Source organism: Cervus canadensis, chromosome 2, assembly GCF_019320065.1.
Source record: "Cervus canadensis isolate Bull #8, Minnesota chromosome 2, ASM1932006v1, whole genome shotgun sequence".
Taxonomy (NCBI): domain Eukaryota; kingdom Metazoa; phylum Chordata; class Mammalia; order Artiodactyla; family Cervidae; genus Cervus; species Cervus canadensis.
Window position 1 is genome coordinate 89,583,685 of NC_057387.1, and position 16,442 is coordinate 89,600,126.

The 16,442-nt window shown below is 38.6% G+C and overlaps 2 protein-coding genes and 1 pseudogene across 2 annotated transcripts in view; 2 read left to right on the plus strand and 1 right to left on the minus strand.

The window, feature by feature from the left end:
* Positions 1 to 16,442, plus strand: part of NRDC (nardilysin convertase) — a 96,920-nt gene that overhangs the window by 7,499 nt on the left and 72,979 nt on the right. The gene's annotated exons all lie outside the window — the stretch shown is intronic.
* On the minus strand, positions 5,002 to 5,414 carry LOC122436985 (annotated as a pseudogene).
* On the plus strand, positions 6,033 to 6,664 carry LOC122436984 (ubiquitin-like protein FUBI). The gene has a single exon (XM_043461351.1). It carries the CDS (start codon positions 6,206 to 6,208, stop codon positions 6,614 to 6,616), a length of 411 nt encoding a protein of 136 aa, XP_043317286.1. The 5' UTR covers positions 6,033 to 6,205; the 3' UTR covers positions 6,617 to 6,664.

Sequence of the window (16,442 nt, forward strand, 5' to 3'; positions counted from 1 at the left end):
ATTTGTTTTCCTACCTCTGATCATATAGATTATTCCGAATTTTCTGTTGTATTTTGTTTTCTGATTATGTCATAATTTTATCTTTTCTCTGATTGTTACACATTTATTTCCAGTGCTTCAGTGAATATTTTTGTATGTAACTTCTTGTGTACACATTTGAGAGTTTATTTAGGTACCTATAAGTGAAATGACTAATTTTTAACTTTAGTATAGATATTGCCAAAGTACTCTTCTAATTGGTTGTACTATTTTACATTTATTCCAGAGTTCCTGCTTCTATATATTATCAATTCCTGATACCATTAGAATTCTTTTTTATTTGAGTATAATGGCTTCTCAGGTGGTGAAGTGGTAAAGAATCCTCCTGCCAATGCTAGAGACTCAGGAGACATGTTCCTCCAGAAGATTCCCTGGAGTAGGAAGTGATAACCCACTCCAGTATTCTTGCCTGGGGAGTTCCATGGACAGCAGAGGCTGGTGGGCTTATAGTCCATGGGGTCGCAAAAAACTGGACACCACTGAGCGACAACATGCACACACAGTTGCTTTACAGTGTTGTGAATCATCTATACATATATTCCCTCTTTTTTGGATTTCCTTCCCATGTAGGTCACCATACAGCATTGAGTAGAGCTTCCTGTTCTCTATGATCGGTTCTCCTTAGTGGTCTATTTTATACATGGTGTATATATGTCAATCCCAATCTCCCAGTCCTTCCCACTCCATCCCCCCTTCACCCCTAGGTATCCATACATTTATATTCTGTGTCTGTGTCTCTATTTCTGCTTTGCAAATAAGCTTATCTATTCCCAGGTGGTGCTAGTGGTAAAAGACCCACCTGCCAGTGCAGGAGACACAAGGGATGCAGGTTGGATCCCTGGGTCAGGAAGATCCCCTGGAGTAGGAAATGGCAACTCACTCCTGTGTTCTTGCCCGGAAAATTCTGTGGACAGAGGAGCCTGGGAGACTACAGTTCACAGGGAGGTCACAAAGAGTCAGACACAGCTGAGTGACTAAGTACACACAGTCCATTTTTCTAGATTCCACATATATGTGTTAATATACGATGTTTGTTTTTCTTTTTCTGACTTGTTCCATTCTGTAAGTCTCTGGAAGTCTCTGGGTCTATCCATGTCTCTGCAAATGGCACAGTTTTGTTCTTTTTTATGGCTGAGGAGTATTCCATTGTATGTAACATATATATACATAGACACACATCTTCTTTATCCATTCCTCTGTTGGTGGACAGTTTGGTTGCTTCCATGTCCTGGCTATTATAAATAGGGCTGCAGTAAATATTGGGGTGCATGTATCTTTTTTAATTATGTTTTTTTCCAGGTATATGCCCAGGAGTGGGATTGTTGGATTATACAACAATTGTTGGATCATAGAACAATCATGTTTTAGTTTTAGTTTTTCTAAGGACCCTCCATGCTATTCTCCATAGTGGTTATATCAATTTACATTCCCACCAACAGTGTAAGAGGAGTCCCTTTTCTCCACACCCTCTTCAGCATTTATTGTTTGTAGATTTTTGATGATGGCCATTCTGACCAGTGTGAGGTGATACCCCATTGTAGTTTTGATTTGCATTTCCCTAATAATTAGTTATGTTTAGCATCTTTTCATGTGTTTGTTTGCCACCTATATGTCTTTGGAAAAAAATCTGTTAGGTCTTCTGCCTGTTTTTTGATTGTATTATTATTATTTAGATATTGACCTGCATGAGTTCTTTGTATATTTTAGAGATGAATCCTTTGTCAGTGGCCTCAATTGCAAATATTTTCTCCCATTCTGAGGATTGTCTTTTTGTCTTGTTTATCAAAAGCTTTTAAGCTTAATTAGGTCCCATTTGTTTATTTTTGTTTTTATTTTCATTACTCTAGGAGGTGGATTGAAAAAGATTCTGCTGTAATTTGTGTCAAAGAGTGTTCTGCCTATGTTTTTCTCTAAGAGTTTATAGTGTCTGGCCTTACATATTGGTCTTTCATCCATTTTGAGGTTTTGGGGGTTTTTTTGTATGGTGTTAGGAAGTGTTCTGTTTTCCCAGCACCACTTGTTGAAGAAATTGTTTTTTCTCCATTGTATATTCTTGCCTCTTTTGTCATAGATTAGGTGGCCATAGGTGCATAGGTTTATCTCTGGGTTTTCTGTCCTGTATCATTGGTTTATATTTTTGTTTTTGTGCAAGTATCATACTGTCTTGATTACTATAGCTTTGTAGTGTAGTTTGAAATCAGGTGGCCCAGATGGTAAAGAATCTGCCTGCAATGCAGGAGTCTTGGGTTCAGTTCCTGGGTCGGAATGATCCCCTGGAGAAGGGAATGGTGACCCACTCTAGTATTCTTGACTGGAGAATCCCATGGACAGAGGAGCCTGCCAGGCTGTAGTCCATGGGGTCACAAAGAGTTGGACATGACTGAGTGACTTCTACTTTACTTTACTTTGAAATCAAGAAGGTTGATTCCTCCAGCTTCGTTTTTCTTTCTCAAGATTGCTTTGGCTATTTGGGGTCTTTTGGGTTTCCATACAAATTATAAAATTTTTTGTTGTAGTTCTGTGAAAAATGCCATTGGTAATTTATAGAGATTGCATTGAATCTGTAGATTTCTTCGAGTAGTGTAGTCATTTTCACAGCTTTATTCTTCCAATCCAAGAACATGGTCTGTCTTTCCGTTTGTGTTGTCTTTGATTTCTTTTCTTTCTTTTTTAGAGTTTGGACATTTTATTTCTGTATTTAATGATTCTTTAAAGTAAAATCCATATTTCACAGATAAAATGATTTTTAAAATTTATTTATTTTTATGCAGTTTTTAAGAATTAATTTATTTTTTAATTGAAGGATATTTGCTTTACAGAATTTTGTTGTTTTCTGTCAAACCTCAACATGAATCAACCATAGGTATACATAAATCCCCTCCCTTTTAAACCTCCCTCCCATCTCCTACCCCATTCCACCCCTCTAGGTTGATACAGAGCCCCTGTTTTAGTTTCCTGAGACATACAGTAAATTCCTATTTATTTTACGTATGGTAATGTAAGTTTCCATATTACTCTCTCCATGCATCTCATCCTGTCCTCCCTTCTCCCCATGTCCGTAAGTCTATTTTCTTTGTCTGTTTCTTCATTGCTGCCCTGCAGATAAATTCTGAAGTACCATTTTTCTAGATTCTGTATGTATGCATTAGTATACGATATTTATCTCTCTCTGACTTGTCTTTGATTTATTTCATCAATAGCATATAGTTTTCTTTCTTTTTTTTAAATATTTATTTAGTGGCACAGGATCTTCATTGCATTGTGTGAGATCATCCATTGTGGACTCTCTGTGGTGCTTGGGCTCAGTAGTTGCAGTGCATGGGCTTAGTTGTGGCGTGACATATCAAATCTTAGTTCCCTTGCCAGGAATTGAACTTGGGTACCATGCATTGCCAGATGGGTTCTTAACCCCCATTGCAGCATGGAAGTCCACATGTGGTGACACTGAAACAAGAGGTTAAGGTGGGCACTTGTCACCTATGGGAAAGCTGCATTCTGTGGTTTGGGTGTTCCCAGATCCTTGCCTCAGAAGGGCACTTCCCTATATTGGGTGCCATAAACTGACCAGGGTTCTTGGCCTTTCCCCATCAATAGAAATTGACAGACCAGAAATTCAGGTGAGATTTTATTGGAGCTCTTGCACTGGGCACAAGAGGGTCATATAGTTTTCTGAGTACAGGTCTTTTGTGTCTTTGGGTAGGTTTATTCCTAGGTATTTTATTCTTTTTGATGCAGTGGTAAATGGGATTGTTTCCTTAATTTTTCTTTCTGATCTTCCGTTGTGAGTATATAGGAATGTAAGAGGTTTTTGTGTGTTAATTTTGTATCCTGCAACTTTACCAGATTCATTGATTAGCTCTAGTAGTTTTCTGGTGGCATCTTTAGGATTTTCTGTGTGTAGTATTGGGGCTTCCCTGGTAGCTTAGTTGGTAAAGAATCTGCCTGCAATGCAGGAGAAGATCCTGGTTCGATTCCTGGGTTGGGAAGATCTGTTGGAGAAGGGATATACTACCCATCCCAGTATTCCTGGGCTTCCCTTGTGGCTCAGCTGGTAAAGAATCCACCTGCAATGCGGGAGACCTGGGTTCTATCCCTGGGTTGAGAAGAGAACAGCTACCCACTCCAGTATTCTGGCCTGGAGAATTCCATGGACTATATAGTCCATGGGGTTGCAGAGTCGAATATGACTGAGCGGCTTTCACTTTACTTCACTTCATGTGTAGTATCATGTCAGTTTGTTAATATGATGTTTCACATTGGTTGGTTTGCATACATTGAAGAATCCTTGCAAACCTGGGGTAATCCCACTTGATCATGATGTATGATCCTTTTAATATGTTGTTGGATTCTGTTTGCTCGTATCTTGTTACAAATTTTTGTGTTTATCAGTGATGATGATGATGTTCAGTCACTAAGTCATGTGTGACTCTTTGTGACCCCATGGACTATAGCGTACCAGGCTCCTCTGTCCTCCAGTACCTCCTGGAGTTTGCTCAGATTCATGTCCATTGAGTTGATGATGCTATCGAACCGTCTTTTTTTTTTCCGTATAGAAAGCAGAAAAATAGTTTATTCCGAAAGATGGCAGAAATAAGAAATTCATCCCCAAAATATTTTGGTATAATACACTTTGGTTCAATTCTGTGGGACAGATTTTTCCCTTGAACGTGTTCTCCTACTGACTGCCCCATGGGAGACTTATTGTCATGTAACAGTTCTTAAACACTTCGCTGATTCTCATTTTGTGAGCAGGCAGGCACCGTCTTCAAATCCATCTGTTCCGAGAAGAGAGTAATAACATTTTTATTTCTCAGAAGATCAACGTTTTTCATTTCAGAAGAGTACACACACATTTTACAGAGGCAGCGCAGTTTAGATTAAATAGGCACATCATTTATCAAAATGTAAAAAAGGTAATAGAAAAAAATACTGCATTGTAGAATAAGATATTCAAATGTGGGTGAACATTTAAGGCAACTGATGGCCACAGTGGGCAAGTCAAGGGAGGTGGTCTGGGTATGGAGGTGATTTTGCATCTAGAGGAGTTCTCTCCTTGATATCAGTGACTGAGTACCAGCAAGGAGGTCTTCTTTCTCAAGGCCGGTGATACTTGAGATACCAGATGGTTTCATTTTTCAACTGTGGTCTAAAGAGAGAGCTGGATTGGGCCAGAATTGCAATCAACCAAAAGAGATAGCAGCAAACTGAACAGATCACTAACAGTGATGATGACTCCCCATTTGGGACCTTTAGAGATGAACCAGGGCACCAGGAAGCCGACAATGCCCCAGAACATGCTTATCATGATGAGAGGCACGGTGAGGCTGGTATACGCCATGGTTGCTGTGGGAGGCGCAAACCTCTGCCCAGCCACCTTGCTATGTAGCCATCTTGGCCTGTGTTTTCTTCTTTTGTGTGTATCTTTCTCTGGTTTTGGTGTCAGGGTGATTGTGGCCTCATGAAACGAGCTTGAGAGTGTTTCTCCCTCTGCAGTTTTTTGGAAGAGTTTGAGGTGTTAGATTTTTCACTATATGTTTGTTAAAATTCACCTGTGAAGCCTTCTGGTTCTGGACTTTTGTTTATTGGAAGACTTTTAATCACAGTTTCAATTTCATTACTAGTGCTTGGTTTGTTCATATTTTCTGTTTTTTCATGGTTCAGTCTTGGAAGGTTGTACGTTTCTAAGAATTTGTCCACTTTTTCCAGGTTGTCCATTTTATTGGCATGTAGTTCCTTGTAACAGCTTTCTATGATCCTTTGTATTTCTGTGGTGTCTGTTGTATCTTCTCCTTTTTCATTTCTTATTTTATTGATTTGAGTCCTCTCCCTTTTTTTCTTAATGAGTCTGGTTGAAGGTTTATCGATATTGTTTGTCGTCTCAGAGAACCAGCTTTTAGTTTCATTGCTCTTTGCTATTTTTTCTTCATTTCTATTTCATTTATTTCTGCTCTTATCATTATGATATCTTTTCTTCTAACTTGGGGTTTTGTTTATATTTTTTTCTCTAGTTGTTTTAGGTGTAAGATTAGATTGTTTATTTGAGATTTTTCTTATTCCTTGAGTTAAGATTATTTTGCTATAAAATTCACTGTTAGGAATTGCTTTTGCCCTTTCTTAATGCCATCTTTGTGGTAGTGGCAGTGGTGTCTGCAATCTAGTCACCAACATGCAGCTTTTTGTCCGTGCCCAGGAGCTACACATTCTTGAGGTAACTGGTCAGGAGACACTTGCCCAGATCAAGGCTTCTGTAGCCTCGTTGGAGGGCATTGCTCCAGAAGATCAAGTCCTGCTCGTGGCAGGGACGCCCTTAGAAGATGAGGCTACCCTTGGGCAGTGTGGGGTAGAAGCTCTGAGCATTCTAGAAGTAGCTGACCGCATGCTTGGAGGTAAAGTCCATGGTTCCCTGGCCTGTGTTGAGAAAGTAAGAGGTCAGACTTTCAAGGTGGCCAAACAAGAGAAAAAGAAGATGACAGGCCAGCCCAAGAGGTGTATGCAGTACTACCGGCTCTTTGTCAATGTTGTACCCACCTTTGGCAAGAAGAAGGGCCCTAATGCCAACTCTTTAAGTCCTCTGTAAACTTGGTTTTCTCTAACAAAGCCACTTAGACCAATCAAAAAAAAAAAAAAAAAAGAATTGCTTTTGCTGAATCCCATAGGTTTTGGGTTGTAAATTTATTGTTATTTGTTTTGAGGTAATTTTTGATTTCCTCTTTGATTTCTTCCATGATCTCATGGTTATTTGGTAGCATATTGTTTAGCCTCCATGTGTCTGGTTTTTTTTTTTTTTTAATTAATTTCCTGTAATTGGTTTCTAATCTCATAACACTGTGGTATGAAAAGATGTTTGATGCGATTTCAGTTTTCTTAAATTTACTGAGGCTTGGTTTGTGACCCAAGATGTGATCTGTCTTGGAGAATGTTGTGTGTGTACTTGAGAAGAAAGTATATTCTGCTGCATTCTGATGGAATGTCTATAAATGTCAATTCAGTCTATCTGGTCTAATGTGTCATTTAAGGCCTGTGTTTCCTTATTAATTTTCGTCTGGATGATCTGTGCATTGGTGTAAGTGGAATTCCCCAGTGTTACTGTTGATTTCCCCTTTTGTGACTGTTGGCATTTGCCTTATGTATTGAGGTGCTTCTATGTTGGATGCATAAATATTTACAGTTGTTTATCTTCTTCTTGGATTGATCCCTTGATCATTATGTAGTGTCCTTCCTTTTTAAGTCTTTATTTTAAAGTCTATTTTGTCTGATATTAATATTGCTACTCCAGCTTTCTTTTGGTTTTTGTTTGCATGAAATAACTTTCCACCCCCCAACTTTCAGTCTGTATGTTTTCCTAGGTCTGAAGTGGGTGTCCTGTAGATAGCATATATGCGGTCTTATTTTTGTATTCATTCAGCCAGTCTGTCTTTTGGTTGGAGCATTTAATCCATTTACATTTAAGGTGACTATTGTTATATATGTTCCTTGTACCATTTTCTTAATTGCTTTGGGTTTGTTTTGTAGGTCTTTTTCTTTTGTGTCTTCCACTTAGAGAAATTCCTTTAGCATTTGTTGTAAAGCTGGTTTGGTGTTGCTGAATTCTCCTAGTTTTTCAGTTCAGTTCAGTCACTCAGTCACATCCAAATCTTTGCGACCCTCTGGACTGCAGCATGCCAGGTTTCCCTGTCCATCACCAACTCCCGGAGTTTACCCAAATTCATGTCCATTGAGTCAGTGATGCCATCCAACCATCTCATCCTCTGTCGTCCCCTTCTCCTCCTGCCTCAGTCTTTCCTAGCACCAGGGTCTTTTCCAGTGAGTCAGTTCTTCACATCAGGTGGCCAAAGTATTGGAGTTTAAGCTTCAACATCAGTCTTTCCAATGAATATTCAGGACTGCTTTCCTTTAGGATGGACTGGTTTGATCTCCTTGCAGTTCAAGGGATCTCAAGAGTCTTCTCCAACACCACAGTTCAAAAGCATCAATTCTTCGGTGCTCAGCTTTCTTTATAGTCCAACTATCACATCCATACATGACTACTGGAAAAACCGTAGCTTTGACTAGATGGACCTTTGTTGGCAAAGTAATGTCTCTGCTTTTTAATATGCTATCTAGGTGGGTCATAACTTTTCATCCAGGGAGCAAGCATCTTTTAATTTCATGGCTGCAGTCACCATCTGCAGCCCAAGAAAATAAAATAAAGTCTCTCACTGTTTCCATTGTTTCCCCATCTATTTGCCATGAAGTATTGGGACCAGATGCCATGATCTTAGTTCTTTGAATGTTGAGTTTTAAACCAACTTTTTCACTCTCCTCTTTCACTTTCATTAAGAGGCTCTTTAATTCTTCTTTGTTTTCTGCCATAAGGGTGGTGTCATCTGCATATCTGAGGTTATTGATACTTCTCCCAGCAGTCTTGATCCTAGCTTGTGCTTCATGCACCCTGGCGTTTCACTGATGTACTCTGCATGTAAGTTAAATAATCAGGGTGACAGTAGACAGCCTTGATGTACTCCTTTCCCAATTTGGAACCAGTCTGTTGTTCTATGTCTGGTTCTAACTGTTGCTTCTTGACCTTCTTACAGATTTCTCAGGAGGCAGGTAAGGTGTCTGGTATTCCCATCTCTTTAAGAATTTTCCACAGTTTGTTGTGATCCACACAGTGACAGGCTTTGGCATAGTCAGTAAAAAACTAGTAGATGTTTTTCTGGAACTCTCTTGCTTTATTGATGATCCAGTGGATGTTGGCAATTTGATCTCTAGTTCCTTTGCGTTTTCTAAATCCTAGCTTTTGTTTGTCTATAAAGCTTTTGGTTTCTCCATGGAATCTGAATGAGATCCTTGCTGAGTAGAGTAATCTTTGTTGTATGTTTTTCCCTTTTGTCCCTTTATCTTGCTACTCCCTTCTGGCCTATAGAGTTTCTGCTGAAAAATAGACTGATAACCTTATGGTGATTCTTTTGTATGTTATTTGTTGCTTTTTCACTGATGCTTATAATATTTTTTTCCTAGTATTTTTGTTAGTTTGGTTAGTGTGTGTGTCAGTATCTTTCTTCTTGGATTTATTCTGAATGGGACTCTGCACTTCCTGGATTTGGGTGTCTTATTTCTTTTCCCTTGTTAGGGAAGTTTTCGACTATAATCTCTTCAAATATTTTCTCAGATGCTTTCTCTTCTTTTGTGTGTGCGTTCAGTTCTTATTCCAGTGGATCTTCCTGACCCAGGGATTGAACCTGTGTCTCTTTCATCTCCTGCGTTAGCAGGTGGATTCTTTACTGCTAGCTCTGCCTGAATGATGGTGCTTTTAATGTTGTCCCAGAAGACTCTGAGGCTGTCTTTACTTCTTTTCGTTCTTTTTTCTTTACACTGCTTCATCGCAGTTATTTCCACCACTCTGCCTGCCAGCTCACTTATCCTTTCTTCTGTCTCAGTTATTCTGCTGTTGATTCCTTCTAGTGTATTTTTTATATATTTCATCTTTGAAAATATGTTTTTACACTGCCAGGTACTGCCAGATACTGGTATTAGTCTATGAGTGTTTGATTTTATTTGATAATATTCATCGCTTGGAAGGCACTTATAGAATTCTGTTAGGTTCTTCTCTGACATTTGCTGTTTAGAATGTCATTACAGTGTAGATTAATCACTTCTGATTGAAAAGTAGATGGAAGGTCCTCAGTTGCACAGTTAAAAAAAGTACTTTGAAATAAGGAAATTTCCTTTGTGCTTGCACCAATGTGTGAAAAACACTGCTGCCAGCATAGTTTGCTTAGAAAACATATCTGTGGCCAATTTGTGTAGGAAAGGAGATAGGTCTTTTTCTTTTGACAGCACAGTAAATGTATAAAGTGGCTTGCCACTGCTTGTAATTAAGGTAACTGTTTTTGAAACATAAGTTTTGCATATAAGCACGTTTGATAATTTATGGTTGAAATCATTAAGAAACATTATGAAGACTGCAGCAAAAACTAACTTCCAAAGCCATCTGGTATTTAATAGTGGTTGAAGGTTTTTCTTCAGAAAAGCTTTTTTTTACTCTGAGCTCAAAACATTGCAATAAAATGTTCCTGTTGCTCAGCCATCAAACTGCTTCCTCTGGAGTAAGGGAAATTAAAAATATTCAGCTTCTGGGAATTACCTGATTGTCCAGTGGTTAGGACTTGGCGCTTTCACTGCTCTGACCTGGTTCAGTTCCTGGTCAGGGAGCTAAGATCTTGCAAAGTGCACAGAGCAGTCAAAAAGAAAAAATCAACTATTTCTCATAGAAATTAACAGAATTAATGATTGTGAAGTCTCCAAGAGCAAATGGCTGTATTGAAGATAAGAATTTAATAGCAAAATCTACATTAAAAGTGTGACGTTTGAATTCCACATTCTCCTTTCCTTATTTGGACGTGATAGATACATGCTGCTGTTGTGAAGAAAAAGTTACAGTACAGTTATACTGTAATGTTGTTGAGTTATAAATACATTGCTGACACTTTGAGTGTCGAGCAGCAGTGCAAAGCAGTGAAAATGCTACATGTGCTCTCTCACAACTACCCCATTTTACCACTGTGGCTCAAAATCAGTCATAGACAATTAAGTAAATGAATGAGTGCGGCTGTGTTCCAGTAAAACTTTATTTATGGACACTGAAATTTTGAATTTTAGATAATTTCATGTATCATGAAATACTAATCTTTTGTTGGGTTTTTCCAACCACTTAAAAAAGTAAAGTGTTAGTTACTCAATCGTGTCCAGCTCTTTGCAGCCTCATGGACTGTAGCCTGCCAGGCTCCTCAGTCCATGGAACCTCTAGGCAAGGATACTAGAGTGGGTTGCTATTTCCTTAAAAAAGTAAAAACCGATTAGTTTGAGGGCATTTTTCATTAATAGGCCTTTTTTGAAAATGAATCTTAGATTGTAATACCTTACTTCCTCTATCTATTCTAAAATACATCCGACTTTTTTTTATCAACCAGTATTCAGTTATTTATAACTCAATATATTGTTCATACTGAAACATATAGTCTATTATGATTACATTTTCCTTCTCAAAGAACTTTGTTTTCTGTAGCATTAAAAATTGCCTTATTTTTTTACCCATTTATTTTTATTAGTTGGAGGCTAATTACATAAAAATTGCCTTATTTTTAAAAACAGTTTTATGGAGATATAATTCACATACCATCCAATTCACCCATTTAAAGTGTGCAGCTCCCTAGCTTTTAGTATATTTACAGAGTTGTGCATTCATTATCACAATTTTAGAACATTTTCAATACCACAAAAAGTAACCCCAGGGACTTCCCTAGTGATCCAGTGGCTAAAACTCCATGCTCCCAATACAGGGGACCTAGGTTTGATCCCTGGTCAGAGAACTAGATCCCACATGCCACACCTAAGACCTAACAGCCAAATAAATAAATTAAAAAAAACAAAGAAAGAAATCCCACACCCCTTACTGTCAGCCTTCCCAGTGCCTCAACCCACACTTGCCCTAGGCAAAGACAAATCTATTTTCTGTCCCTAATCCACTGTCTCTGTAGATCTACTTTCTGGAAGTCTCTCTACTTTCTGTGTCTCTGTGTATACTGGACATTTCATATAAGTGGAATCATTTAATATGTCATCTTTTATGATTGACTACTTTCACTTAGCATAATGTTTTTAAGTTCACCCATATTGTTGGGTGCAGCAGTACTTTCATTTCTTTTATTACTGACTAATTCATGGTATGGGCTTCCCTGGTGGCTCAGATGGTAAAGAATCTGCCTGCAATGCAGGAGACCCGGGTTCGATCTCTGGGTCAGGGAAGATCCCCTGAAGAAGGAAATGGCAACCTACTCCAGTATTCTTGCCTGGAGAATTCCACGGACAGAGTAGTCTGGTGGGCTACAGCCCATGGGGTCACAAAGAGTCAGGCATAACTGAGCAACTAACACAGTCCATTGCATGGGATATATTTTGTCTGTCTATTCAGCAATTGATGTATACTTTTTGACTGTTTTGAATAATGCTGCTATGAACATTTATGTTTAATTTTTTCATTTGTTTTCATTTATTTAGAATATATAATAAATAGGAATAGAACTGCTGGATCACATGGAAAGCATTTAACCATTTGAGGATCTTTCAGACTGCTTTCCAAAGTGACTATACCATTTTACCTTTCTTCCAGCAGTGTGTGTGATTTCCAATTTATATCCTCACCAACATTTGCTACTCTCTTTTTGATTATAGCCACCCTAGAGGGTATAAGTGGTATCTCATTGTCATTTGCATTTCCTTGATGGCTGATGATTTTAAATATCTTGTCATATACTTATTAGTCATCTGTCATATTCTTATCTTGGGGGCTTCCCAGGTGGCACTAGTGGTAAGGAACCCAACTGCCAATGCAGGAGACATGGGAGACTTGGGTTCGATCCCTGGGTTGGAAAGATCCCCTGGAGAAGGGCATGGCAACCCACTCCAGTATTCTTGCCTGGAGAATCACATGGACAGAAGAGCTTGGCAGGCTACAGTCCATGGGGTCACAAAGAGTTGGACATAACTGAAGCAACATAGCATCTTCTTATCTTATAATATGTGTATCTTCTTTGGACAAGTGTCTGTCTAAATCCTTTGTCCATCTTTAATATTTTTGAGTAGTAATAGTTCTTCGTATATTCTAGATATAGGTCTTCTTAGATAAATGATTTGCAACAATTTTCTCTTGATGGTATCCTTTGAAGCACAAAAGTTTTAAATTTTGATAATTAGTTTATTTTTGTTGTTGCTTATGCATCATATCCTAGATGCCCGATTATTATTTTGTTCAGTGCTTTGTGATCTAACGTGAGTTCTACCCTAATTCTTTGTCAGAGCTTTTAAACGCCTCTAAGTTTTAAAACTCTTCTAAGTCAAATTCATCAATAAATCCATCAATTCAGTTGTTTTCTTGTGTCTTTATTCCTTAATCAGTTTAGAATGTACGTTTTTCAGTCCTAGGAAATTTTTATTGAATTTTTTTCTGTAATTCTTCCCCTTTGTTTTCTTTCTTTTGAAACTACTGTATAATATGGGAACACTGGTTCAGTGTAGAGGAACTTGAGTATGGTAACACTCTTAGCTTCTTTCTCTACCTCTTCTCTTTCACAGGGGGAAATTAGTGAGTACAGTAGATTAGTGAGTGCAGTAGAATGACCAGCATGGTCAGTCTAACCTTTTCATTTCTTGCTTCATTCTAGCCTGTAGACAGTATTTTGCCATATTCTTGGCTAGTGCAGTAAACTGAGTGTGGGACATGCTCTCCATTTTGGGGGAGATAGTTCTAGTGGATAACTTCAATTAAGAGAGTGTTAGCAAGCCATTTCCAAACCACTTTTGAGCCATGTTTTCCATCCAAACTTTATGTCAGAGATAAAGCTGACATTTTGCTCTCTTTTTTCTTTTCCTTGTTTTTTTTTTTTCCTCATCTGATTCTGAAATCAAGTGGGAAAGAGAGGTGCTTTTTAAAATTTTTTTTAAATTAATTTTTGGTTGCACTCGGTCTTTGTTTCTGTACACAGGCCTTCTCTAGTTGTGGAGAGTGGTGGCGACTCTCCAATTGCATTGCTTGGGCTTCTTGTGGTGGTGGTTTCTCTCATTGAGGAGCACAGACTTGGACATGCAGGCTTCAGTAGTAGCAGTGCAAGGGCTTAGTTGCCCTGTGGTATGTGAAATCTGTCTGTACCAGGGATTGAACCTTTGTCCCCTGCATTGGCAGGCAGATTCTTATCCACTGTACCACCAGGGAAGTCCGAGAGGTGTTTTTTTAAAATTGTGGCAAGCTGTACATAACAGAATTTACCTTAATCAATTTTAAGTGTACTGTTCAGTGGCATTAAGTCTATTCACATTGTACAACCATCACTGCCGTCCATCTCCAGAACTTTTTTCATCCTAAACTGTGAAATAATAACTCCCCATTTCCTTCTCCTCCTCCAGGCCCCTGACAGCTACCATTCTATTATCTATTTGTGAATTTACTCTGGGTACCTCATGTAAGTTGAATTATATAATGCTTGTCCTTTTGTATCTGCTTTATTTCATTTAGCATATCTTCAAAATTCATCCATGTTGTGGTATGTATTAGAATTGCCTTCCTTTTTAAGACTGAATAATATTCCTTTGTATATATCATAACTTGTTTATTTGTTCATCTGTTGATAGACATTTGAGTTGTTTCCTCTTTTTAGCTATTGTTAATAATGCTGCTTTGAACATGGGTTTACAAATTCTGTTCTAGTCCCTGCTCTAAACTCATTTGGGTATATGTATATATATTTAGAAGTGGACTTGCTCAGTTATTTGAGACCTCCTAGTGTCTTAGCGGGCTTCCTCGATTGCTCAGTGGTAAAAAATCTGCCTGCCATGCAGGAGGTGCAGGAAACGTGGGTTTGATCCCTGGGTCAGGAAGATATCCTGAAGAAGGAAATGGTAATCTACTCTAGTAGTCTTGCCTGGAAAATCCCATGGGCAAAGGAGCCTGGTGGGCTACAGTCCATAGGGTTGTAGAGTCAGATACGACTGAGCAAGCAAGCCAGCAAGCATATTAGCATTGCCTTGTAATAATCCACCTCAAAATCTAAGTGGCTGACAGCAACAATGATTTATTATGTTCTTGCAGTTCACTCAGATGGCTGGGCAATTTTTTGTTCCTGTTATCGGGGCTTACCTGTGTGGCTGTATTCATTATGTAGGTCGATAGGAGCTAGAGGATCTAAAATGGCTTTAATCACATGTCTAGGGCCTTGGTGGGAACAGCTAGAAGGAGGGACTTCTCTCTGCACTTAATCTGTCCTCATGCATAGTCTAGTTTAAACTTCTTGACATGGCAGTTAAGTCCCAAAAGAGTGAAGGGAGAAGCTGCAGGACATCTTGAGGCCTAGACTCTAGGACTTCACCACAAATTAAAGGCAAAGTTGGCTCAGACAGTAAAAGCGTCTGCCTACAATGCAGGAGACCCAGGTTCAATCCGTGGGTTGGGAAGATCCCCTGGAGAAGGAAATGGCAGCCCACTCTGGTATTCTTGCCTGGAAAATCCCGTGGACAGAGGAGCCTGGCAGGCTACAGTCCATGGGGTCGTAAAGAATCGGACACGACTGAGCGACTTCACTTCACTTATGGAGTTAGCCCAGATTCAATAAGCGGGAAGAAATAGTCTCCAACTCTTGTTGGGAATATTGACCAGGTCACTATGGGACCATTATTAAAATGGTTAGTTACACCTAATAACCTAACAACTGATCCATAGATTAGGAAACTTGAGAAATAGGGATGGACTGCCATTGGGGAACAAAAAGGCCTTCTGGTAGTCCCTAAATGGGTTGGCTTGCTATTATGTTTTAACAAGTATAGAACCATGTGGATTTTTTTGAGCTTGGTTGTTTGTAAGAACTGTATTGTACCATGCAGTAAGTTTTTGTTTCTTTTTCTTTTTTTTTTAAAAACAGTTGTATGGTTAGCTTTAAACTAATTCAGCTTGGGTAAGAAGGCTTTGGCTGACTCAGGCTATATCAACTTTAGAGTTATAACTGCCCTGGACTTACAGGCAAAGCTACACAGATTTAATTTTTAATGGTTTGGGTGGGCATAACAATTAATACTTTTATGGACTTCTTAAACCAGGTCTGCAGCTTTAAACTGCAAAGATGTATACAGTTTAAAGTATAGAGTAATTAATGACTGAGACTCTAGCCTTCAATTGTTAATTCCAGGTCTAGACAGATAGCACCCTTCCCTGACTTTGTGGTATCAAGTATTTCTTATGTATTTTTGCATTTAAATAAATGAACTCTTAGCTGTGGTAATTTTAATGAAAGTAGCTTCACAAAAGTTTGGTTCATTTTATGAAGGAACAAATAAAAATGAATGAGTGGCTACTTTATTATAAGAAAATAATACCACCTTCTTGATTCTTGGGCTTGGTTTGAAGAAACCTACTTCAGTCTTTTAATTTCTTTTTCTTTTTTTGGTCATACTGTATGATTTGGGGGGATCTTAGTTCCCCAACCAGAAATCTAACCTGAGATGACAGTGAAAGCACCAAGTCTTAACCACTGAACTGCTAGGGAAGTCCCTACTTCAGTCTTTATAGTCAGTACAGGAACCATGAGAGGGTGAAACCAAATTGATGTAGACAGTTGAAAAAGCTAAAGGGAGAGAGGTTTTCTTAGACATCTTAGAAGAGCCTTACCCCTCCAAAAATTTATTCGCAGTCACACACACACACATAAATAGAGACTACATGGTTTAGTTGGGAGGTAATGACAAGTTATATAATTACATGGTTATCTTCCCAAGTACCCTTTTTTGACCTGTAATGACTTAGCACTATCTAGGTCTAGAAATAGCAATTTAAGACTGGAACCTGAGTGGCTAATTATTTTATCTCTGTATATGAAAAT

Bases quoted from the DNA above. Each gene is read 5' to 3' on its own strand.
- LOC122436984 (XM_043461351.1), top strand. From the start codon at position 6,206: ATGCAGCTTTTTGTCCGTGCCCAGGAGCTACACATTCTTGAGGTAACT.